The sequence below is a fragment of the Astatotilapia calliptera genome, chromosome 6 (genome assembly GCF_900246225.1).
Source record: "Astatotilapia calliptera chromosome 6, fAstCal1.2, whole genome shotgun sequence".
NCBI lineage: Eukaryota > Metazoa > Chordata > Actinopteri > Cichliformes > Cichlidae > Astatotilapia > Astatotilapia calliptera.
The window spans coordinates 16,987,810-17,013,158 of record NC_039307.1 but is presented as its reverse complement, the minus strand read 5'-3'; the positions used below and the strand labels follow the sequence as shown (position 1 = coordinate 17,013,158).

General features: G+C 42.5%; 2 protein-coding genes across 14 annotated transcripts in view; one reads left to right on the top strand and one right to left on the bottom strand.

The window, feature by feature from the left end:
* The first annotated feature begins 1,184 nt into the window (after positions 1-1,184).
* On the top strand, positions 1,185-5,015 carry LOC113023262 (cleavage and polyadenylation specificity factor subunit 7-like). The gene is made up of 4 exons (XM_026169287.1): positions 1,185-1,341; positions 3,288-3,455; positions 3,538-3,684; positions 3,761-5,015. Exons 1-4 carry the CDS (start codon positions 1,339-1,341, stop codon positions 3,830-3,832), a joined length of 390 nt encoding a protein of 129 aa, XP_026025072.1. The 5' UTR covers positions 1,185-1,338; the 3' UTR covers positions 3,833-5,015.
* A 1,199-nt stretch (positions 5,016-6,214) lies between these two features.
* nfixa (nuclear factor I/Xa) overlaps positions 6,215-25,349 on the bottom strand; it is a 113,309-nt gene continuing 94,174 nt past the window's right edge. For 8 of the 13 annotated variants that reach the window (XM_026170650.1, XM_026170646.1, XM_026170652.1 and 5 more), the window contains 5 exons: positions 21,928-22,056; positions 18,646-18,815; positions 16,264-16,411; positions 14,037-14,125; positions 6,215-11,055 (listed from right to left, as the gene is read on the bottom strand). In XM_026170650.1, the coding sequence (XP_026026435.1) occupies positions 11,041-11,055; positions 14,037-14,125; positions 16,264-16,411; positions 18,646-18,815; positions 21,928-22,056 (551 nt within the window). In that variant the 3' untranslated portion in view covers positions 6,215-11,040. The remainder of the gene's footprint in view (positions 11,056-14,036; positions 14,126-16,263; positions 16,412-18,645; positions 18,816-21,927; positions 22,057-25,349) is intronic. The other 5 variants (XM_026170654.1, XM_026170656.1, XM_026170657.1 and 2 more) reach the window with 3 other exon arrangements.

Genomic DNA, 25,349 nt, shown 5'->3' with positions numbered 1-25,349 from the left:
GTAGTTGAGATACCTGGGGGATCATCCAGCAGTGGACAGTATGTGCACAGGAGAGGTGAAGAAGATTGCATGGGCAGAGTGGGGCAGGTGAAGATGATTGTCAGGGTGATTTGTAGCAGAAGGATAGCAGGAAAGTGAAATGAAAGGGAAGGTTTACAAGATGGTAGTGAGACCTGCAGTGATGCATAGCTTAGAGATGGTAGCACTAACAAAAAGACAGGAAGCTGAGCTGGAAGTGGCAGAGCTGAAGATCTAATGCACAGAACACAGTGCAATAGTTACACCCTTTTGTACATGCTCTACAGAGAGAATAGCAAATAAAATAGTTTTACAATTTAGAGTAACATATAAATCATGAACAACATTGCCATCCTCTATGTAGCCGGTGTATCAGAAAAACTCAGGAGAGTCTTTTCCAAGCATGACATCCCAGTATACTTCAGACCCAGCAACACACTCAGACAGAAACTGGTTCATCCCAAAGACAAAACTCCTAAACACAAACTTAACAATGTGGTGTATGCTGTACAGTGCAGTGAGGAATGCCCAGACCTCTACATCGGAGAGACCAAACAGCCACTTCATAAACATATGGCACAGCATAGAAGAGCCACCTCCACGGGACAAGACTCGGTGGTCCATCTGCATCTAAAGGACGAAGGTCACCCTTTCAAGGATAGCAATGTACATATTTTGGACAGAGAGGACAGATAGCTTGAAAGAGGAGTAAAAGAAGCCATTTATGTCCACTGTGAGCGACCATCTTTGAACAGAGGCGGTGGTTTACGACACCAACTGTCGTACATCAACAACATCAACAATCCAGTTTTGCGATCCCTTCCCACACGCCATAACACACTCACATCCTGGGCCATCTGACCTCAGGAAATCACATGATAGGGTGGGGCTAGATTTCACAATGAGCTCACCCGAAACCTTGGCTGATTGTGACCTACAGCCATTTTCACACATTAGCTCATGTGATTAGGTAGAGGATCCATTGTCCCTCTCGGTGGGTTACTCCCACAGAGCTTAAATCTGGGACTTTCCACCATTTTACCCTAGAACTGAAGAAGCTTCTCGGATCAGAGGTGAAACGTCTTCAAGCCACTTAAAGAAGTCCAGATGCTTTTCTTTCCAAGCTCCTTAGACTGTAACCACATAACGTCCTTAACGATGAATAAAATATTCAGCTTCTGACATAACTGCATTGGGTGAAAAAAATAAATAAATAAAACGCTTTTATTCTGAAGGGCATATATTGGTTCCTGTCAAGTGAACGCGAAGAGAGAAAGTTTCGTCTCATTTTTTAACCTTCTTGCGATAAAGAGCTGGCCAATGGTAAGCGAGCGACACATCTTTCTTTCACCAATTAACAAGCTAAACGTTTATTGAGGTCTATATTTTTATCGTAAAACATTAAGCTTTGCATATAAATCAAAACCTGCTATTATCTGGATTGATGTTTGAAACTAACGGACATTTCAGGGCGAAGGCTGCAGCTGGGGTAGACAACCTAGCTACCAAACAACAACCAAAACACATTAAATTCTGCTCTAGATGACCGGACTCATTCGATTTTACAAATTGATTTCTTTTGCGGTTTAAAATAGGCGTTTGAGGTGTTGTACGCGAGCAGGACCGGCCCACATTATGGCCGGGAAATCTGCTACACAGCCGAGTTGTCCCACCATCCCCAATAACCTGGGGATGATGGAACAGCAGCCTGGGTCTAATGTGCCTCCGTTACGGTACGGTATGGCCACCATATACACTCCACAGCGCATACTGTGTGTGGCCCAAACACATAAAACATAGCTACACATGGGGAGCTGGTTTCTCTCAGCCGTGGCAGAGAGTGGGCTGAACCCCGAGAGAAAAGTGTTCACACCCCGTGTGCACATACACGAAGCCACTTTATATGCTCGTACTGCTCTTACCCTCTGTTATGGTCGTACTTTAATGTCATCTGAGCCATTTTCATTCAGTTTCATGTTGCTTTGTTGAATTAATTGATCGATTTTACTCTATAGAGCCACTTTATTGCGTTATATGTTCATTTTTACAGACGCTTTTTATTGTATTTTATTTAGATTTTTACGTATCGAGCTTATCGGATTATATTGAGCTTTACACATGTCATTGAGCTCCATGTAGATTTTTTCCTTTATGACTTCCTTTATTATTTATTGTGTTTGTGTGTGTGTGTGTGTGTGTGTGTGTGTGTGTGTGTGTGTGTGTGTGTGTGTGTGTGTATTGTTTTCATTTTGTGTTGTTTTGTACTATTGTCTTCTATTTTGAGTGGATGGAGCTATTTTACTTTATTGAATGTATTTTTTTCGGTAGCACTTTATAATAATATAATAATAAGTGCTTAATTCCTCGTGTATATAGCATTACTCCTTAGTATGCAATTTTTAAACACAGATACATTATTATGACCATGATTATGATCGTGATAATTACTAGCAGTCACTTAGTAGCAGTGATAGCTTTACATAGTTACACCATGTACAGCAGTGATAGTTGTATATGGTGTAACAACATCAGATCAGGAGGATTATGAAGGCACGTAGGCTGATGTTCATTTTCCTGATGTTTCATATGACTTTTGTCATGTGACTTTGTCTTGTTTTGCCCAACTCTTGTTCTTCTATAAATGCCAGGCAAATGGACGATAAGCTGCTATTTGCTAGCCTGTTTTTGTTGTTTTGCATTGTTTTGTCCTTTTGTCCCATATGTGTCAAAGTGCACATTTTTAAGTGCTGTTTGATATAAAAAGAGTCAAAACTCAGGAGAACAAGTGTGGATTTTATTTCCTTGTTCTTTTACTTGTGAAACAACCATTATGATGGACTCAAAGTCAAATACTTTGCTTTTGTTTTTTATTTATTTTTTATTGCATCCATACATATATTGTTACCTACCTAAGCTTAAATTTAGATTACCATAATTATTTAATATGCCACACTAAGGTCTCTTTTTCAGAATATGACTAACCCAAACAATATCCATTGCTAAGTTGTGCAGTTGTTCTTGGTGATTGAATGCATTTCAGTTCTGTAAGTGTTGGGAATAAAATAAACAATATTTAAAGAAGCCTAATTGCCCATTATACATCGTTCCTGTTATAAGAAATTCCTAAACTACCAGAAATAGAGACCTGAAATCATTGTCAGTAGTCGCAGCTACAGAGACCCACTGGTGCTGTTGTGGTAACTCGAGTCATGTTACAGAATTGCCTGCCTGCACATCAGACTGTCTCTAATGGCACTTCATTCATTTAGGCCTCGGTTCAGCAACCCCCTCCACCCCTTCCACCCCCTCCACCTGTTACTTTGGCTTCTGGAAAGCCTCCATCTTCACCGTGCCCTCAGCATGCTGCAATACCAATACCTCCTGAATATCCTCCAGTTCAGGAGACAAGTGGATCATCGCAGGCAAATTTCTCAGAGGTAAATGTCTCCCCCACAGTCTGTGGTTATACTGACATGAGACCCTTCAAAAAGTTTCATGATTTAATCTCTCAACATCCAGAATGGATCATCTCCACCCCTGCAAAATGGATTACAGGTTCCACCATCGCAAGACAGTGCAGGGCCTGAGCTGTCAGATGGTGATGAAGAAAATAAGCACCTCCCAGTGCAGGAAACAGACCCTGCACCGCAGACGTTAGCCCAACAGGTCAGTTGTCTCTGAGCAGAAACTTAAAAACTGATTTTCATTATTAAAAAGACTAATTAGATTCCATCTTCTTCAGAGTTCTGGATCCAGGGTGCCCGATGAAGCTGACGCTCAGGCAGGTGAGAATGGAGAGGAGCGCATGCCCTGAGGAGCTTCAGTTACTTGCTGATACTTGAAATTTCAAGCAGTTGGGATCATTTGAATGTCATTATATTGCAGTGAACTTCTACTTTGTCTTTTTAATTTTAGCTAGGCTCTACGAAGCGCTTTGCTATGTGTTTCTCATTCAGTCATAAAAACGTGTACTTCATGAAGTTCATGCCTTGCTTATGGAATTTGCACATAGTTAAACTACTAGCTATTAGAGACAATCCACTTACCTACCTTAGCCACTCCCGAACAAGCCAAAGTACATTAAAATCATTAAAGTACCTCGGTGACCTTGACCTCAAGGTCAGAGGTCAAGTTTTCTGAAAATCTGGTGAATACAATAACCAAAGAAGAAAGTAATGATTTTCAAATCTATACTATAGGTGCATCTACTAGGAGGCTGAGGGTAGCATTAGCGGCCATAAGTATTTTTTCCATTATTTTTAATTTATTGAATATGAGGAAAGAAAATGTCTAACTTTTCCCCCAGTTTACCTTTCACAGGCAGGGATATATTACTGGTTGAAGTAAGGAAAATATTTTGAAACTTGATCAAATCGATGCCAAATCATAGGAGTTTATGATTCATAATTCTAAAGTCATTTTAATTTATTTATGATCTTAAATCTTTGAAGTGATCAAGCAGTCATCTGATGCCTCGTGCTCTTTGGCACTGTAACCGGTAAGAAGTGCACTATTGCCATGTGGGGAAAAGAAAAAAGCTCACCAGCACATGCACTTTGTCAGAAATTTTTAATGTGGTTGTTGAATATACCTCAGTGATGTTTTATTTCTGGTTTACTTTAATTTGTCATGACTTACGCTGAAACACAGGACCATACTGCACATACTTAGTGTGAACATACTGCACATACTTAGTAAAAAGTCATTACCGTGCAGCGTATTAACCAACAACGTTTTGCTCAAAAATAGTATTTAAAAACTAATTTTGGTCTTCCAAATAAATTATTGTCATTTCTTTTTATCTGTTTGTATCAGTGTATTTAACGTTATGTTCGTGTGCTAATGTGCTTACTGCTGGCTGGACAGGAATCCTTTCCTGGAGTATGAGCTAGTAGCTCAGAATACTTAAGTCAAACTTGCAGCTGCAGTGCTTGAAACCTGTAAATGTATCTTTAAAAAAAACCCAAATATTTAAACACTGTTGAACCAAATTTTGTCCTTTTTTTGTCACTTGCCCTTTTTTTTTTTTTATTAAACTTTTTCTTGTTTTGAACACTTGCATTACTGTTTTTGAAGGAAGGCTTGACAGTGTTTGGTGAGTTCCATAACGCAGCGGTCCCCAACCCCCGGGTTTGGTACTGGGCCAGGAGAGTTGAAGCTCGGGTGTTAAATGTATGGTTTTCAGAGTTTTCATCGTTAACTCGGTTTCCCTGGGTCTTTTCCTGTGTTGTAGTTGTGCGTCTTATTTTCAAAGAAATATTTACGCATTACCATAGCGACCAGAGAGCATTAAGGGCCAGAGAGGAGGACGTTACTCACAATGTTGTTGGCGCTGCTAATAAAGTTACAAAATTACACAGTGAATTTGTGTTTATTATCATATTTACAAAATACCACCGTTTTTTTTCTTGGTCGTATCATTTTATTTTGTTGTATTTATCCGCGACACCTTAAAGGCCGGTCCGTGAAAATCTTGTCTGACATTAAAACGGTCCGTGGCACAAAAAAGGTTGGGGACCACTGCTTTAATGAATGCAACAAAGAGCCTGCAGGCCCTGCTAGCAGCTCTGTGAGGCTGTACCACTGCGAATCACATTGAGTGAAATGCGAACGCTCAGGTCACAATGCTATCAATCTGGTTTTTAACAAGTATAACGTTTAATAAGTTTCCCATCTCATTTTAGACGGGGACCAGTGCAGTTAAAGCTTTAAAGATGATCCATGTCAGCAATACCAATATTCTTTCTTTGCACATTTTGCACCTCTATACCAAAGTTTCAAGAAATCAGCTTGATGGTGTTTTAAGAAAAAGGAACAGCGCTGACAACATACTAGAAACTGGAGATAAAAATGACATAAATAAATTTCTAACTTTGTTATAAAGTATTTAGTTTGCAATTATTTTGACCAACTAATTTCATAACACGACATGAAAAGTGATTAAATAACCAAATTCAGCAGTTTGCCCTCTGGGCACTACTGACATTCCACATTTGAATCTGGAACAAAGAGGTGGGGCATGTAGCCTGAATGCTTTCAAATTCCAAACACCCTGCAAAGAGACAAGTTATTTTTTAATGTATGCAAGTCCAGTTTAGAAACACTAAGGACTGAAGTATATTAACAGCTGTTCCTGAGGCATTTCTTTTATGCATTATCCTACATACTGAAAGAATGACATGGCACAGCAAGATGGTACAGTCAAGAACATCCTTTTTATTCAATCAGGTGCTGCTCTTCTCAAACTGTGTTTTTCTTCTTATGGAAAAGAAACTGTAATTAACACATGCATTTCACCTAGAGCTCTGGGGGTGTTCTCACAAAGAAGTGGTGCTGCACTGAGGGCATAGACAGAGGCATAGAAGACTTGGGAGTGAGGGGGCCTAGGGTGCTGCCTAATTCACCATTAAACCATACACACTTAAGAAGAAAAAGAACTAAAATAAACAACAGAACAAAAACACGGATTAATCCTGCATGAGGTGGTCGGAGGAGAAAAATGGAGGGACTCCCTGGATCCTCAAAAATCTGAGAGATCAGGTTCATGCTGGCCTTTTTCTATCTGGTTGATGTGTGGTGAATGGCTAATACTGCTGTGGGTTTCCATGTGTGAAACCCACTGTAAAAATAGCAATAAAGAAAAAAAAAGAGATTCACTTTATAAGATTGGTTAAAATGGATGTGGGATTTATGCTGGTAAAGCATCGCCCCTCTTTCAGCCTCATGCACGACAAGTCCGGTTATAAGGTGCTTGTAGCTTTCATTTTACAGTCCAAGGCATACTCAAAGAGAGCCTAAACGACAACATACCCTGATAGCAAATATGAAAAGAACTCCAAATTAAAAAAGGAAACAAAAAAGAGGGAATAAAACAAAGCCAAAAAATAAATACCTTAAACAAAAAGAGCAAACTCTTATCCTAGCCCATGCAGCCCCTTTCCAACTTCCCAAAGCAGTTCATCTATCCCTCTCAACCCCATTAATCTTCCCCTTAAACCTCTTGAACCCAAACCCCTGAACCACTGTCGTCCCTTCCTCACCCACCCAGGGACACCCCCAAAAGCCCGTCAGCGTAATTTGTTCACTTACATTAGCTGCTGAATGGAGAAGCTGAAGAAGATGGGTATGGTAATACAATGTGAAGCATACAGACAAGAATAACATGTGAGCTAACTGCATTCTGCTCAGACAAAAGTTTTTCGGCAATATTTTTTTTTCATCCTCCCAACAGCAGAGAGGGCAGGAGAGAGAGAGAGAGAGAGAGAGAGAGAGAAAGAGAGAGAGAGACGAGAGTGACAGACACACAGTTACAGACTACTCCAGTGTCTAAGAGAAAACAGACAGTGGAGACAGAGGGGAAGAAAAAAGCAAGAGCTGAACGAGAACAAGTTTTTTTGCCTTTTCAATTTTTTTTCTCATTTATCAATAAAAAGTAAAGAACTAATTCACACCAGTTTCCTTTCGTACTATATATATGTATATATATATATATAGCTTTGAAAAGGAAGAGAGGATAGAAGGGAAGGAACAATGGAGGGAATTCATTTTCGAAGCCGGAGGAAAGAGGTGCCCCTGATCGCTGAATGGGTGATGACCTTTTGCCTCCTTACAGCACTCAGGGGCAACCTGCTACCTCAAGCTGTTTCAAGGAAAAAAACAAATGAAAAGAAAAAAAGGGCCATCTTGATTACAAAATGGAGTCTGTGAACAAAAGGCACTTTCAAGGGACAACCTTTAACTGCTGGGAAACTATACACTACAGCACAAGCACTATAAGAGTCATTTACAGAGGAGGGGGTGGAACAGGGGAGAGGCTCACCTTGCTGCCTGTTTCACAAATGGCTCAGACCTCATATGTATGCCAGATTAAAAGCTTCTTTTACCCCTTTTCTGCTAACTGTACAGAAGGTCTCGGTCCACTTCAACGTCAGGTGTCTCAACACAGCCTGCTGAGCTCCATCCAACTCCAGATTTAGAAACATACTCGGATGATAATGGGAAAAAACTGATTTTGGGATGTGAAGTATCTCCGCAGTACTGGGAGAGACTTGTCATGTGTCAATGCCAATGTATGTGATAAAATGAATTAACTGGGAAGGTTTTTTGTTTGTTTTGTTTTGCTGGTGAGTTTCAGGCAGTGCGCAGGTAGGTTATTTAAAGAGTTTCTTGGGCTCGACAGTATAGGTTTGCTTTATTTCTTCTAAGGGTTGAACCAAAATGCCTTTTGTGTCACAACCTTAAGGAATAGGAACCTCTCCCCCCACTTAATACAAATAGAAGAATACAAATAGAGAGAGGAATAATGCAGTTTCCTAAATGGTCTGTTATTTTTGTTCACTCATTTATAATAGTTCTGAATGTACTTTATAGTGTTAAAGCACCAGTTTTTCATCTGATGATAGAGATTTTTTTTTCTGAAGTTGTGTACATTTTTTTTTCCTTCAGCCCTCCCACATTTTTATAAACAAATGATTACACATATAACATTAAAAAAGAGACAAAGGAAATAAAAACAAATACCCCCAACTTACAAAGACTAGGATTTCTCGTGGCCCTCTAGTTTAGAGTCCCGGAGCATATGGACTTGAAACAAATACATTTTTTTTTCTCTTTTCTCTTAGCTTTCTTAAAAATCTCTAACAGACAAACACAATGATCTACCCAATGCATTGCACGTGGCTCAATCGACACATATTTTTCAATAATAATACTTTCCATCAAAAAACAAACACTTTTTTTTTCTTCAAACCTACTGTCGATTTTTGACATGTTCATCTAGGTATTATAATGCTGCGCAGCAGATGGCAATGGCGTGTGTCGTTTAATTCGTATTGGTAACAATATGGTGATGTTACTGAAACAGGTCGTGGGGCGGGGTGGGGGAGGGGGTAGTGAGGGGGGGGGGGGTGAGTGTTCAGAAAATAACTAGACTGCCAACAAGCTCGTAGTAAAAGTTACAAAGGAGCATATATCATAAATATATATGTATAAGATCTCTCTCTCTGTTTTTACAAAAAAAAAAAGAAAAAAAAGAGTTTGCAGTCCTCTATAAAGATCTGTCCTAGGCCAATGATTTCCACATGCACCAACGCTACCATGCCCATGTAGCTTTAGCTTATATGTGGGAAGAGAACCTGAAGTCAAGTTTATTACTAATTGCATGAAGGGAATACAGAGGCACTTCCATATATTGTTATAGTCTCGATATATGGTTTTAGTACATAGAGCTAATGTTACTAGAGAGGCTGAGAACGAGCCCTCAGCCCTGTTTACTATCCCTGCAAAAACAGAACCAACAGCTAGGCAGTCCAGTTATTTTGTGAGGTCGGCTTTTGTTGGATTGTGTCATGACAAAAAATAATACCAACAGCGATTTCAGTGTGAACATTTACATAGAAAAATATGTCAAATTAAAAATACAAATTTTAAAATGAATGAAAAACCATTAAAAGGCAGTTTGGAGAACCAGTATAAAGGCTTCCCTTTATAAATTTAAACCAGGTTGTTGGTGGTGTTATTTTATATGTGCATCTGTGTGTGTGTAATCCTCTGGGTTTTCTTGTGAATAGACTACGGGACACGGGGTGAAGCAATGCCAGGGTTGCGTGTGATGAGCTGTCGTTACTGTGCTGTCCATACATGAGAAATTTGAGAAACTGCTGTTTCCATTTTGCTGAAATTCGAGCGTGATACTATGTGTTACTGCAAACTAAAGAAAAATGTTATGACATGCAAGAGAAGGTTAAAACAATCCAGCCAGAGACAGAGACAAAACCAAAACCAAATCTGGAAAAAGAAAAAAAATCGCAAGTAAACAACTACAAACAAAATTAAAGCAAATAATATGAAGCCGATGCTGTGTGCGCCTTATTGTAAAAGCAATATCTATGGATTAAAACAAGATGATTTTGTGAGTGGTTTTGTGACCGACTTTACTGGAAAGGTTGGTCTGCATGTGCTGCCTGCAAGCTTGCATGTGTGTGTGCATGTGAGTGCTGTATCTTTCAGGGCCTGATGCTAGCACAGCCCCCATACCTGCAGCCTCGATTCACTTCTCTAATTGCTCATCTGACCATCAGTGTGCAATACTGTTCATCCCTTAAAAAAAATTAATAGTGCATAGGTAAGGGGACGAGAGAGCAAGTGTAGAGTTAGTGTTATGACTATCTGTGTGTTCACCTTCTTGCCTTCGTGCCTCATGGCCGTCGTTTCTCCCATAGCAGGACACCCTGGTACATTGACAGGTAAACAAAGACCAGCCACTTAGTGCATATGTGTCACACCATTGGACTGGATGGTGTCAGTATGATTGGCCAATCCGAAGTGAAAGAGGCTCAGGGCTGAGCAGATGAAACAGTGGGGTGAGGGGACACTCAACTACGAGGCTGCAGTTACAGCTTTGCCCCTGACAAGCACCGAGCTCCAAGTGGGACAGGCTGTGTGGGGTGGTGGGTGTCAGGTGGGACCATGTACCTGGAGGAGAGATATGCAGATATGGAGGCGTGCTATTTGGGTGGCAATCTTTACAAGTTGCACATCTGACTTCACCATTTACCACTACTTGTTCTTTTTTGGATCTCCCAGCCAATGCATGGAGTTTCATTGTGGAGACAACAAAATGGAAAAAAACCATTAAAAAAAAAAAGAAAAAAAAGAAACAAATGTATAATTGGTCATTTGTCAGTTTGCCATATTGTGTTTCCTTTCTGACAATTCACGGTGTGTGAGACAGTTTCTCATCTTCTTCTTCCTCCTTGCATTCTGAGTCTGTCCACTCAATCTTGTTGAAGACTCCTGCGCAAAAGGGGACGAATGTTCCTGTTCAAATCGTGTTGAATTGGGAGTCCTCTTGGGGCAGCGTGGGGTTTTTCGGGGTTCTGTAGTAGTACTTTGAATAGTGTTGGCGAGAGAGAAAGACCTTTTAGTGTCAGCAGTTTGTTCTTTTTCAGCGGCGATGTGTTTGTTTTGTCAAATTTCCAATTTTCATGACACAATTTTAGCTGTTGATTCAGAGAGGCCTTGTCAGAGGAACCAGGACTGTAAAGATAAAAAAAAAGAACATAAATGTGTTTAGTTTTTCAACTCCCATCACCACAATTACATTTTGATTAAGCCACATTAAAAAAAAAATTTTTGTGTGTGCAGTGTGCAGTGAGGAACACAGAAGAATACCTACCAAGCACATGCACAGAGACATGAAAGAGCATAAAGCGTTATGGACTATGATGACAGAACAGCATTCTACACACAAGTTTTAATCCTTGTATCAATCAACAGTTTATGTTGAGGACATGTGCAACAAAACCTCAGTGCTATTGGTGCCAGTTATTATTATATCATTGATTCCCAACCTTGTGTTCAGGACTCCAACAACATATCACAAAATCAAACTGACAGGAAAAATATAACAAAAACATATTTGTGAAACGTCAAATTGTGAATATTTTTTTAGTTGTCTTTTCTTAATAATAATTTTTCTAAACTATTTATAATTTCTCCTCTTTTATTATTTTCAAATAATTAAATTCTCTCTGACTGAACAGTTTACAACCAGGAGGTATAAAATATACTGATTTGGTTTGAAGGCCTGATGCTGAACGGGAACACCAGGTATTTATCCACTAGGGGGCCACCTATTACCCCTTTTCTCCTTCACTTACAGTACTTAACTGAACTCAGTAACACACGGTGTCACAAAAGTTACTACCTTACCACTTGCTGCTTTTAAGAGGGCTGACTCAAGCTTTTTTACTCATTAAAAACAGTTGTGTTATTACAGAGTTACAAGTTCAACTAGGGCAGCATCTTTTGTGTCAGTCCTAAAGACTTTTCATTAAGCAAACACGGGACTATTGCTGTTCTGTCATGGGCAACCAGTTTACATGTAAGGTGATCGTCCTGATATGCCTCTGCTCTGTGGGCCAGAGTCGGCTCAGGCTACACTGTAAAACTACGGAGGGCAGCTACTCTGGGGATCCAGTTTCTGAGTTTGATAAGACGGCAGAGCGAAGGCTTTGGCACAGACCGAGCTGTTCTGGCTGCCTCTGACATGCCTCGGCCCGGTGAGAGCAGAGACTCACGGCACCTTCGACAGCAAACTCTGTCCCCCCCACCCCACAAAAAAAAAATCTGAAAACCCAGAGAAAGTTCCAAAACCCTTAAACCTCCATCTATTCTCCACCACTCTACCTTACTTTGGTGTTTGAAGATAATTCCTCCTCCTGGCTCCAACTTCCTCTAACCCCCTTCTTTTTTCCCCTCTCTCACTTACTCTGGCTCTCTCAGTGCAATCCTTGGCAGTGGAAAGTGACCCCCCCACTCCCCCCCTCACGCCCCCCCCTCTTCAAGTCCAAGTTCAACTGCCTATGACATCATGTCTCGTTGCTGCGGGCAACCAGACAGCCAGGACGTGACTGTGGAGTGCAGCGAGCTTCAACTAACCCCCTCTCTCTTTTTTCCCTCCCATTCTCTCAGTCCCTCTTACTTTTCCATGCTTGCCGCCCCCCCACCGCCCAACTCTCTCTTCCTCCTGCATAGCTAAGGTTTCACCACCAGAGAGCTCCTCAGACCAGCTTTTCTCTACTTATTGCTCTGACGGCAGTGGGAAGACACTCTCTCCTTCTGTCTTGGCTAGTTGGCTAGCAGGCACCAAGGCGGGCTGGCAGGACTATCGTCTGAACCTCGCCATATGCCAGAGAACAGCAGGATAGGCAGAGACCTCTGTTACTCACTCTGGCTGACACTGTTGCTGACCTACTAGGCTCAGTAACTGGGAGCATTTGCCCAGGTTCTCGCTGTGCTTGCTGTAAACCCGGCAGAAATGTTCAAAGTGGACATTTTTCAATAATGTTTGATAAGCAATTGCTGGAGATAATAAGCATTTTGAACAGATGTAAGCTGTTGTAAAAGCCCTGTTGTTTTTAGGAGGGAAAATGAGGGGCAAGAGATTTGGCACAGAGTTGAAGTGTATGTGCATATGCGCTAACACACATTTGGATGGTGTTTGAATCTCCCCTCGGTGCCAGAGCTACATCTGTAGGAGAGTGGTGCAGGTGGGGAGCTTGAAACTAGTAAAGGGAGCAGCAGGAGGAGCGAGAGGGAGAGAAAGAGAGAGAGGGTGGGCTGCTGATGCACAGGGGAGTGAAGGGGGGGGGGGGTTAAGCAGAGCTGTGCCGAGGAGGAATGCAGATTGTTTCCATGTGTGGGGAGGACAGGACAGCCGAGTTGGCTGCAGGCAGGTGCGGTTAGCCCCTAATGAGAAAAGTTGTGTTGGTGATGGAGTAGGCCCAAGACACTACAGCCCAGTGGCAGAGCACAGCCAAAGCTAAAAAACCACAATGTAGTGCACTACTGGCCTCACACGCTGCACTAATGCACACTGTGGGGCCTTGCAGAGATAAATCAACACTGCTGGAGCTGAAACTAACTGGCACTGCTTACAGTCACTGTGGGGAAGCTACTGTGGTATCAGCACTGTAAACCAATACTGAAACTAAAGGCCTTGATACATGGGCAACACTTTATTAAAATGTAGCTGAGCAAATGGGCAAACAGTTGATGGACAATATCTGTTAAACGTTGAAAGCTTATAAAACGTTTATAAACTAAGCTTGAATCCATGTCCGTGACAGCTGAACAACCCGATAAAAACGGTACGATACTCACGCTAAACTACTGACCCTGAGTAGAGACGGTGTGAGGAAAAAGGTATGATTGGCTTTCCGCAATACTTATATCATTTATGCTGCTGGGGTCGTGTGCTGAATAACTGATCGTAGCACGTTTTCGGTGCACAGCCATTGTCTGAGTATTGCCTCTGTATCACGGCCTTCACCCTGAATGTCATGCTTGTCCATTTAAACCATGGAAAGTTGTATGTGTGCACAGGACTGTGCAGCGTTAGGCTTGCAGCGGGTGGTGAGGGAAAAGGAAGAAAAAGACATAAAACAGAGGGGGAGGAGGAGGAGGGAGAGGTGGATATGTGGATGTTAATTAAATGAGGGAGGTTGGCGGGGTACCTGGGTCTGCTGGGGGATATTCAGAAAGTTGTCCCGTGTTCCGATGCCGACAAACCGGTTGGGAGCTGTGGAGCCTGGCGTGGAGTATGCTATAAACAGAGAGATACAAGTGTGTACATGCTTTTACACACACACATACACACTCAAATTTCTATATATTTAATCTACACTACTATAAACCTGCTTAGGCTCTTGCAGTATATCTGTCAAATAAACTGGTGGGAAAGGGTCAGGGATACTGATTCTGTATTAGTCACATGGGTGATTTGTTCATGCTGTGGACAGGTTCACTGTTATTCAACCTAACCATTTAATCTGTGGTTAAGAAGGGGGCATAATGTAATGATTAGTGCTAACATGGAGAAGCCTTCTGTTAGCCACAGACGCTCCTCAGCAGCCCCTGGCCTCAATAACAAGCCACAGTGATCACAGAGAACCACGAATGATTCACTGTAGACTTGATAAAAAGTTGGTCTATGGAGGAACTGTACTCATCATCACTGCTCCTTTTGCATTTAACAGGTTCACAGGAGCATCTTGCCTACACAGTGACACCACTAAAGAATGCCACAGGATCAAATTTAGGGCAGTTGTGCTCACTGGACTCCAACATGAAGGCTGAGTAAAATCTTTACTGTGCATGGCTTGAGTGAGTTGAGGGGATGGGAATGTGTAGGGGTGACAGCGACAGGGCTGGAAACTGATGCATGACTGAGGGTGAGAGTGTACCGTGTGTGTGTGTGTGTGTGTGTGTGTGCGTATGAGTTTCATGGCTGTAATTAAGATATCTTGAGAATTAAAGACAAAATTAGAGGGGAAAGAAAAAAATACACTGATAACAGTCACTGGGATGAGAAAAGAGACGGAAAGTACGATATTTATTTATATAGATTTTCATATAAATAAATAAGAGTGACATGTTAATCTGTGAGAGCTGGAAGGAGGGAGGGGAGAAAGACTTGATAGGACAGGAAGAGGAGAAAGAGTTCAAACAAAAAGAGGAGAAGGTGCCCCGTTGCTCCATCCAGTGCCCCCTCTTGGTGTGCCTCTCCCATGGCCCGACTCTCGTACTGCACCTGTCTGGGTGGAACCAACCAAAGCCTCACCACTCTCTGCCGACACTCCTTTCTCCCACTCCCCCGGTATAGCACTAATTAGATAAGTTTGATTAGATTTCATCATTCATGTTTAGAGAGATGGGTTGTTGTTCTTGTTATACTGTGATTTTCATGTTTTTTGTTGTTCTCAATTTTTAATTGTTGTGAGATTTGTGTGAAGGTGGCAAGGGGATTGGGTGGGTAAAGTGGGGCATGATGTTTTTTGGAGTCCACGCCAACTGCCCTAATTTTGTTCCCTTAAAAAGAAAAAAAGAAAGAAAGAAAGGAAAAAGAAACAAAGAAAGGAAGGTGTGATATCAAATAAAGTAGAAAGCAAAAAACGAAATGAGAGAAGGGGGTAGATTGTATTGCTGCTGTCACAGACAGACATGCAAAGTCTGCATTGATCAAAGGCTTGCAGCTACAGAGGCAACGTGCACAGGGCCCTGCTCTGCTCTGCTCTTCCAAACTACAAAACACATGAAAAAGAAGGGAGAGAAACTACACTGCCTCTTGTGGTGCTAGCAGGAAACCCAACACCAGAGAAAGAAAAATAGAGAAAAAAAGACTTCAGGATAGGGAAAAGTAGGAGGTTAAGGTGGTTTGCAAAGACATGAAGAGAGAAAAGGAGACTGAATTTCAGAGGAAGACAGAGAAAGCAATACAAAGGAACCTGACAAGGGATCTCTGGTTTGGCAAAGGCGTGGCTTCTGCCTTCTCAAAATCGGTTCTTGCTGGTTCTGTACAGCAGAGTATATTGGCAGTCAAAAAGATGATAGGAGAAACAGGACTGAAGCTCTCGGGGCTGCTGAGTGTTTGAGTAGATTCCATCTTACTATGTGGAAACTATACCAGTAGCCATTGTAGGAGCCCCAAACCTGTGCATTTCCAGGAGTTAAACCAGAAGCTTACACTGCACATGAATACTGGGACTTCTATGATGGTTACGTCTTTTCTAGCCTAAAAAACTTCATCTGGTATTGGGATACATAAAATTTGCTGCCAGGTAGGGGCTAACAAACCTATGAGGGCCTAAAATTGGTTCGGACTGGTTTCTAAAAAAAGGCTGTGGGGAATATGGGGTATTAATAGTGGTCTGTGGGGAGGAGTGGGAGTGGGGAGTGACTTACACGGAGATGCGGGTGAGCTGAGTCCGCCGTCAGTCGGCGTGCTGATGGTTTTAGAGTCGGGCATGGGGAGGGGCACAGGGCGAGCCACCGGGGGTGGCGGGGGCAGCAGGAAGGAGCCCGGCATTTTGCTCTGGCCACCTCCATTAGGCTGCAGATGGACCATACAGACAGGGTGAGCAGGACACACCCCGAGAATATACAGTATATAGGAAGCCAGACACACACGTACAACACAAAGTCACACAGACAGAGCCCCATTTAAATACTGGAGACTCATATACAGACAAAACCATACAGAATCCAAACAGACAGACTAAAACACACCCATACTTGCACACAGGGTTGAGGGAGACTCACATAGCTTTAAGACAAAACAAAAAAATATTGCTGTCTGGTCAAAAGTAGTGAAAAAAATAAGATGTGGAAAAGTGATGAACATCGTCACACACAGGGGGAGAAGAAAAACTGAGTTTTCCATGAGGGACAGTGAGGGATTGTTAAGGGAAGTCGTTGCGGCGCAAGAAGGAGAAAATCAGCAATGTGTACAAGATGTCTTGGTGCTTGCGTGCCTGTCCATCATGTAGTGCAGATGCAATAAAAAAAGATGTTACTGTTTCTTTAGAGTGTGAAGTAACGTGAACAAAGGATAATAGGTCATGAAAAAGGGCTTGAGGAAGTTAATATAAAAAGCCAAGTTTGCAGTAGAGGTTTACAGTAGTACCTTATTTAATGTGTCAGAATAGTTCAGAAATACCTCTGAAAGACCAGCTGTATGCTCTGTTTTGCTGATTGTATCTGTAGCTTTCAGCACAGTGAGTATGGGATTGTTATTGGGGAGCTCATCTGGGTATCACCCTTTACTAAAGTTTCACCTAATTAGACCCACGGCACTTTAAAAAGGCTCAGCTGTGTCCCCAAAAATCCCCCCTTCAGCTTCTGCAATGAGTTTCTTCTCCATCTACAGCTGCACACTAGCTCCCACAGCTTGGTGTGTTTCAGTAATCATCTTTTAAATCCTTCTGCAGTGTGACTTTTTTTTTTTTAGCATTTTACTCTCATATACAAAAATGCTAAATAGATAACTACTTTTCAATTATCTATTATTATCTATTATATTATTATCTATTAACTATCTGCCACAACATTAAAACCACGGGCCTAGTACCGTCTACGTCCCACTCGTGCCAGCAAAATAGCAAATCCAGATCTAGACCTCAGAAACTGTTCTGTGTATTAAGGGAGCTGAAAGCTGTAAGTCCTGTAAGTTAAAAAGTGGAGCCTCCATGGATCAAACTAGTTTTTACATCCCACATAGACTGAATTGAGATCTGAGGAGTTTGGAGGTGAAGTCAGCACACTGAACTCTTTGTCATATTTGTCAAACCATTTCTGAACAATATTCATAGACGTCATCCACACGATCCAAGATGTCCCAGCAGACCGCCACACTGCCTCCACCAACTTGCCTTATTCCTGTCGTGCATTGTCAAGAGACTGACACACATCTGGCCACCTTCTTCCATGGTCTAGCTCTGAAGCTCACATATATCCCAACATTTATATACCAGGTCCATTGTAATCCAATAATAAATAATATTCAGTTCACCTTTCACCGGTTTACATATTGTGGCTCGTTGGTGTATATTACTCGGTCTCAACGGCACACATTATGCCAAGAAAATTATCGTGGCATACTGCGAAGGGGCATTTACCTCTAGAGAGAGTTTTGGAGAGTAAAGGAATGTCACAAAGGATGACAGTCAATAAATCACTACTGGAGCACAGATGTAGTCTTTAAATATCTACTTCTGGTTTCTTCCAAGGATACTCTCCAAACAAAATTAATCTTGATCTGTCTACAAATCTGGTCTCGCCAAAGCTTTCAGCCTTGCTTCTCTAAAGTAAACGTTTAACCCAGTGCATACCTACAATATGGCCGGCCACGCTACAAAGGCTTCTGTTCCTGACAGACCCCTCCCCATCTGAACATTTCAGACGGGCATAATCTTCCAATTCTGGGAGAAGGCATGGCATTATATTATATTGAGCCTGTGATGAAAATGTGCTCTGGCGTCTTCCCCCATAATTTCCTCCAGCTGAGTTTTTTCTGATTAAGCACATCTGGCCCCCTCCTCCTGTTGATTTGCCCTGCGACCATCCCTGGTGGAGCCGTTTCACTTCATAAAGATTGTTCTGTATGCAGGTTTTGGCTTACTGCACCTTCTGTGTATTTACTTGTTTGCACTACATCCTCTTCAGTAACTTCCATTAATAAATACACCAGTTTTAATAATATTTCATAGTAGTTTGTTTTCCAAACTAATGTAGCACACCATCCTTCAGGCACTGCTCCTCCTTTTGCAGGATCCATAGAAAACTTACCTGTGCGCTGGGCTGGCCTGTGCCGTCGGTGCAGACAAACTGCACAAACTCCTTAAGCGGGTCCTGGTGGTGATGGTAGCGTATGGTGGGGTGGGTGAAGTACGGGCTGGACTGCTGGATGATAGAGGAGGAAGGGAAGTGCAGGGCTGAGGCTGAGGCACGGGGACTCCCTGAGAAGAAAAGTAGATAGGAGAGAGGAAAGGAAAGGGGAGGAGGAAGAGAAACATAAAAAGAAGAGAGACCGAAAGTGGAAAACAAATGCAGTGAGCTTAAGGTCATTCTGTTGTATTTCTACACAAATACAGCACACTATGATAGAGAGTACATGAACATGCACACCTACGACACCTATGCTAACATGAACATGCATATATTTTAACTAAGCGCTAAAGACAGCTGGCATCAATGTCCAAGTTGTCATTTAGGCCCCATTATTGTCCTAACGCAGAAAATAGCTGTGACACTCTTGTGGTTGACTGACTGAAGCTGTTTCTGCTTACAAATGACTGGCATTATCCATGGCTATTGAGCAACATCTGGTCCCATTCATTTTATAAATCAGCCCACTAGATTTCTCTGTACCTCTGGTAAGCCTGGCATCACAACACATGCACACACACAGTTTCACAGCCACATAAACGCTAGTGTGTTACAGTATTTTCTGCCTTCTGCTCCCTCTTCATTTCTCTCTCTCACCCACACACACACACACACACACAGACACACACACAAACTGCTCGGGTATGACAGAGTCACACTCACACACGGACACACACACTGGGTTTTTCCACTTTTGTTTTATTGCTTGTCAGTGATGTGTAATCAATCAGCAGCGTATCCTTGCTGTGCGGTTCTGCCCAGTAGTTTGAAGCTTGAGAGAGAATCTCCCCTCTGCTCCCAACCGACCACAAAACACCTCCCAGAGACATTAGTCAGCCAGCCAGCCAACCACACACACACACATTCACAATCTAGGCTCCACTGTCTGTCCTGTCTGCTGTGATTCTATGGCTTTGGCAATTTGGCACACCAAACTAAAGAGGCAAGCTGCTAGGTGAGGGGAGTCTGGCGTACAAGCATCTGTGATTATGTCTGTCACCTACTATCTCTTGTGGATACTGTACTCACAAAGTGAAGTTCAAAGTTTCCATGTTTGGTGAAACTGATGTTCAAGCCTTTTTGTGTCAGCACCGTGCCTGTGGGTTCTCTTTTGTGTGTGTGTGTTTCCATGTCAGTATGTGTAGTTTTGTAGTGTATGCATATGAATGGGTTGCCGTGTCTGGCGCAGCTTGCGTGTGTCTTTTTACATACAGTATATTGTTGTGTGTCTGTGTGTAATCGCTGCCACAATGGCCGACACTCCAGACTAATATAATCAGGCAACAGTTAATCTGGCAGCTCTCCATGTGAGTCTGGAGCCAAAAACAGGACGTAAACCATCTCGCTCGTACCCCTGAGCAGCCACACTCGCTAGACCTATACACCAAGAGTTAACAGCTTCAACCCATCCAAGGCAAACCATGGTTGATAACTGCTTTCCCCCCCATTCCTTTCTAGCCCCATCTCTCTTTTCATCCCCCTCTCCTTCCCTCCCTCCCGACATCCTCCAGTCTCTTTATAGAACCAAGGCCTCCGAGGGACATTCCATTTGGATGGCAGCCATTTTAGCACAGAGAGTCCTCCACAAGAGTGTAAATGTACACACACGCGCTTGTGTGCATCAGTGTGTACGTGCACAAACGCACCACGACACAATCTCTCTACGCCGCCTCATTACAGCCTCTCTATTACATGAAAACCTTTTGCCAACTGTCTAACACACAAACACACACAGACATACATACACGCAGTTTGGAGAGTGCATGAAGTTAGTTGAGAAACAAAGAAAGCTGAGCTAGTCCCTGACACCTCGTGCGCAAAACAGGAGGAAATTTTAGAAATCAATTCAAAATTCAATCTGGTGTTTTGGATTCTTTAGATGCTATGAGACTGCTCTGAGCAGATAAACAACTTGGCTTAATGCTGCCAGATCCAGTCAGGACTATATTATCTAAATATACTTTGGGGAGCTCCGCAAGTAAAATTCAATACGTTTCAACATGGAGGGCAATGAGTCCAAATGACCTTTACATGGCAGGTCTGGTTTGGCAGCGGACCAATCCATCCCTTTGAGAGACAAATGGAATGAGAGGGAGCGACAGGGAGAGGAGGACATATTTATTCTTTTGAAAAGTGAGACCAGTCTGCGGGGACTTGTTGGCAAACTTGAGATCCTGGAGACTTCGGGAATTCTCTGACTCGAGATGAACAAACCATGTCGGTTACCCTATAGGACTGAAAAGCTCTTACGAGGACAACTTCCCCTTAGCGCCTTTATTAAAACAAGACCTTGGAAACACTGGAGGTTACTTTGAGAATTTTACCCGCTACACTGTACACCTGTGCAACTACATGGGTTCAAACACTTTATCAGTTCCCTTGCTGGCTTCTAAGTTGTTATGAATCTCTTTAATCTGCATTTGCGCCTGAGAACTAACAAACATATCTTTTAAAGAACAAAAATACAACCTCAGTGTAAGTCTAAATGTAAAAAGAAGGAAAACCAAACAAAGAAGCACTGGCTGGCTCTAATGTGCACTATAGCAAAGGCAGCGTCACTACAGATACTGGTTCTTTGCTGTCTTTGGCTTTTTTAATAAATTCAAAAATATATATTTTCACTTTCACTTGATTGATTGCTCCATATGGTGGTAAGTTTACATATCCAGTCAAGGTCATTATTTCAGAGTGAACAGCTTTGTCAGTTTAAATGCAAGGCTTCTACAATCGTTACGACAAAATGCATGAAGCAGTAAGATGAGAGGCAAATCAGTCACAAATGCATGGATGCAGCACTGGTACCATGCGATGGTAATATTATAAACACAGGCACAAAGATGGTGGTAAAAATGGATGGATGGAGAGAGGCTGAAAGAGAGAGAGAGGAATTTATGCCAAGCCGTGATGATAGCAGTAACACTGAACAGGTGAAACTCTGCAGGCATATTGCTTCTCAGCAGTTGCAACTGTAAGACTGGAAAGTTTTGTTTGCTTTCTCAGCAAGTACGTTTTGGATTTTTATTTTCAGGCACATGATAGCTGAATTTATTTTGTCTCCGGACGAGTTTGGGGGGAGTAAATACTGCAATCTAGGATTTGACACTCCCTTTCCTTCTCTCTCTTTTTCAGATTTAAAGGGGGAGGGGAAAGGTTGAGTTGTTGGGGTCATGGCAGGGCTCTCACCTGGTCTCACTCCTGCCAGCACAGGCAGCGGGTGGTGTGTGAACGCCATGCGGGGAGACCTCGTCTGGGAAGTCAGGGCGTTGAAATCAAACTTCCCCGGCTTCTTAAGTGAACCAGGCGAGGACAGTCCTGGCGAAAAAAAATGGGATCAACAAAAAAAAAAAAAAAAAAAAAAAAAAAGTGGGGGTAAGAGGGAGGAAAAGAGAGAGGTTGTTTTAATCAACAAAATGTTGCTTATTTGACTGGCTACACTAAAAAAAAAAAAATCAGTTTGATTCCTATTGAAGGGGACTTGAACAGTGACGACTTTCTTATTAGATTGTTAAATTTTCTCATTGGTTGATGGCAGTGCATTGTCGTCCCCCTGTCCTTTCTGGCTGTAGGCCATTGACTCGCTTGAATGAGTCTGTCAGAGGACTGCAACCACAAAACATAAAGATACTCAAAAGACCAGAAGATTTTTCCCTTTTTTTCCTAATCCTATTCTGTAATTATTAATTCAGAGACACACTTCAGGATTCCCAACTACCAGCTTTGGCCTGAGTAATATTTCATAACCTAAGTGCGTGTCTTCAAAGGAAAAAGGGAGAAAAATACCTAAACCCAAACTGAATCTGGGCTTTTTGTTTTAGTGCCAAAAAACATCTGTAGCTATAATAATCTCTTCTGTGCCAATGTATGTTTTTCTGTCTCATCTCTTTCTGTTTCTCTCTCTCTTTCAGGTGCCAACTGTAGCGTTTTTGTGTACGAGCACGGCCACCATACAGCCAGAGTCAGCTAGCTGTGGTCTGGCTTCAGCAAAGCTCACAGGCTGGCTGCACGAGAAGACAGCTTCATTCAGAAATAGCACACACTGTACAGTATGGACACGGCAGCTGCTGAGTGCGAAAGACAAGCAGACGGACAGAGAGGGGAGACAGAGGGAGAGGAGAGGGAGAACGAGAGAGGCGAGAAGAACGTGGGAGACATGAAAATATGTGAGGGAGCAAGAGAGCAAAGCGGAACCTGTGAAAAATGCAGAAGCGTCTTTTTCTTTATTGCATTGCTCTGACAACACGTATGAAATTGGAATGTCATAAGATGTTTAGTATGGTTATTATCTCTCGCGAGCACACACTCACACCCGTCTCAACACACTTGAAAGGCCGCCTTATTTAACTGCTGAAACAATAGACTAATTTCTTCTTCTCTAAGTTTTCTTCTAATCTTCCTAACAAGTGAGTGGTGCGACACTGTTCTCTTTTTAAACTTTTTTAGACTGTTGTTTTGTAGTCTATTTCTGTGGCCCCTCCGCATCAAACAAGGCATTAAATATGATTCCTCCTCAGTTCTCCAGCTGGAGACGTGTGAAAGTCTATGGGAGTGTGGGGGCGTGCAAAACCTTCCCTCCCTGTGTGAAAGAGTTAAGTCTCAAGCAGGTGGGAGTGAATATGTGTGAACCATTTATGTCTTTAGCAGACATATAACCCCCCACCCAAATGTAGCGGGAGTCTGGGGGCGTATTGTACTGTCAGACAGATTCCAAGCATGAAAACAACCCCGATCCCACTTCTGACACCAGCAGTTAGCAGTGATTGCTATGACACTGTCACACTGGTGGGAGAAAGGTGGAAATAAGAGCAGACTGCTGAGACTGAAAGACAGAAAGGCACCGGAGGGGAAAGCTAGGAAAAGCTGAGATTTAGAGGAAAGTGTAAAAACCAGAACCATGTGGATTATACAATTATATTTTCAGAGAAGCAATCTTGTAGGTTTTCATTTAAGAAGTAAAAAAATGAATCCAAATTATAGAAATGAAAGCCAGGATCCACAGAGAGGATCAGATGAAGACTGACATCTGTATATATAGGAAGTTATAGCAGTGTCGTAAACAGCAAGGGACTGGAAAGACAATATTTTATTACTTCAGAGGCTATGCAATGGTCTGATCTGGCACGTGTGCATGTGTGCGTGTGTGTGTGTGTGTGCGCGTGTGTGTGTGTGTGTGTGTGTGTGTGTGTGTGTGTGTGTGTGTGTGTGTGTGTGTGTGTGTGCCACAACTGCACTGTTTCCTCTTCTGGCAAGCCTTAGTATTTCACTGGCAACCAATCAAGCGTTCCCATGATGACCCTTCTGTCTCTTTGCACTAACAGGCCTGCCACCAGATGCGCCTCTGAAGAACACACAGACGCAAACACACACATATTCATGCACTCACACACAGTTGGAAAAGACAGGAGATAGTGATTTAAAGAAGTAAAGGAAAGTTGGGGAATTCTCCTCTCTCCAGTGATTTAAGACGCATATGTCCAAAACCTAAGTCCAGCCGTATCCCTCCAAGGGCTTGTAACACTTAACTCAAAGAACCAAGCAAAGCTCCCACCACCACAAGTCTCTGGTGTCTTAGGAAAAATTTGCGATCATTTGGAACTAATATGAAATCGTGGTTGTTTCGATCGCTTCCACTAACCTCCCCCAACCCTCTATGCCCCTGTGGAGCAGATGTCTCCAGCATCCTCATGGATCCCAAGGCTACACATACATTGAAACACCATCTGGGACCAAGCTTCAGCTGTGCAAGTGTGTGTGCGTGCGCATGTGTGTCTAACTGATATCTGTATGTAGCTGTGTTTGTGTGATCTATTTGAATCTGTCTTCATACATCTCTGGGTGCCTTTGATTGTGTGGGCTCTGTTGGTTATAGTGGAAGTCAAGAAGAGTAAATGGTGCTATGGACAGGCACCTGTGGGGTTCCTTTGTTTGTGTGTGTGTGTGTGTGTGTGTGTGTGTGTGTGTGTGTGTGTGTGTGTGTGTGTGTGTGTGTGTGTGTGTGTGTGTGTGTGTGTGTGCCTGCTTGTTTGCATTCCCCCACCTGAACAGGAAATCCCAATGGCAGGTGGAATATTTTATTAAATAGACACAGACTACCAAATATCACACATTCTCCCCTTCGTGCTTCTTGTGCTAGCCACGATTTAAAATGATTACCAAATCCACAAAAAAAAGCCCGTCAATTACAAAAGCTTTTGGCTTTTCAATTTTTCGCCTGGATTTTGTAAATTAATTGGGGAAACGGTCCAGATTTGCATGCAACTCTACACACTTATTTGCCAAACTCATTAGGAAGTGTACACGGCTGTTTGCTGCACTGGATAGTAAGGGTGTCGCTATACACACACACACACATAGACACACAGAGGAAGTGAGAGCAAGTGAGAGAGGAAAAAGCTGGGAGGTAAGGCTCTGGTGCGCTAAGGCGTGCAGGAACCTCTGCTGTGGCTCTGATGAGCAGCCTCTTAATTACATTTACAGCTAAGTAGAGCAGGAGCGGGAGAGCAGACGCTGAGGCTCGAGTGAGAGTAGTCTGGGGCAAAACCTAACCAAGGCCCTTGGCTTCTCTAGTTCACACCGTGATAACCCCTGTCTCTCATTAGCTCTCACCA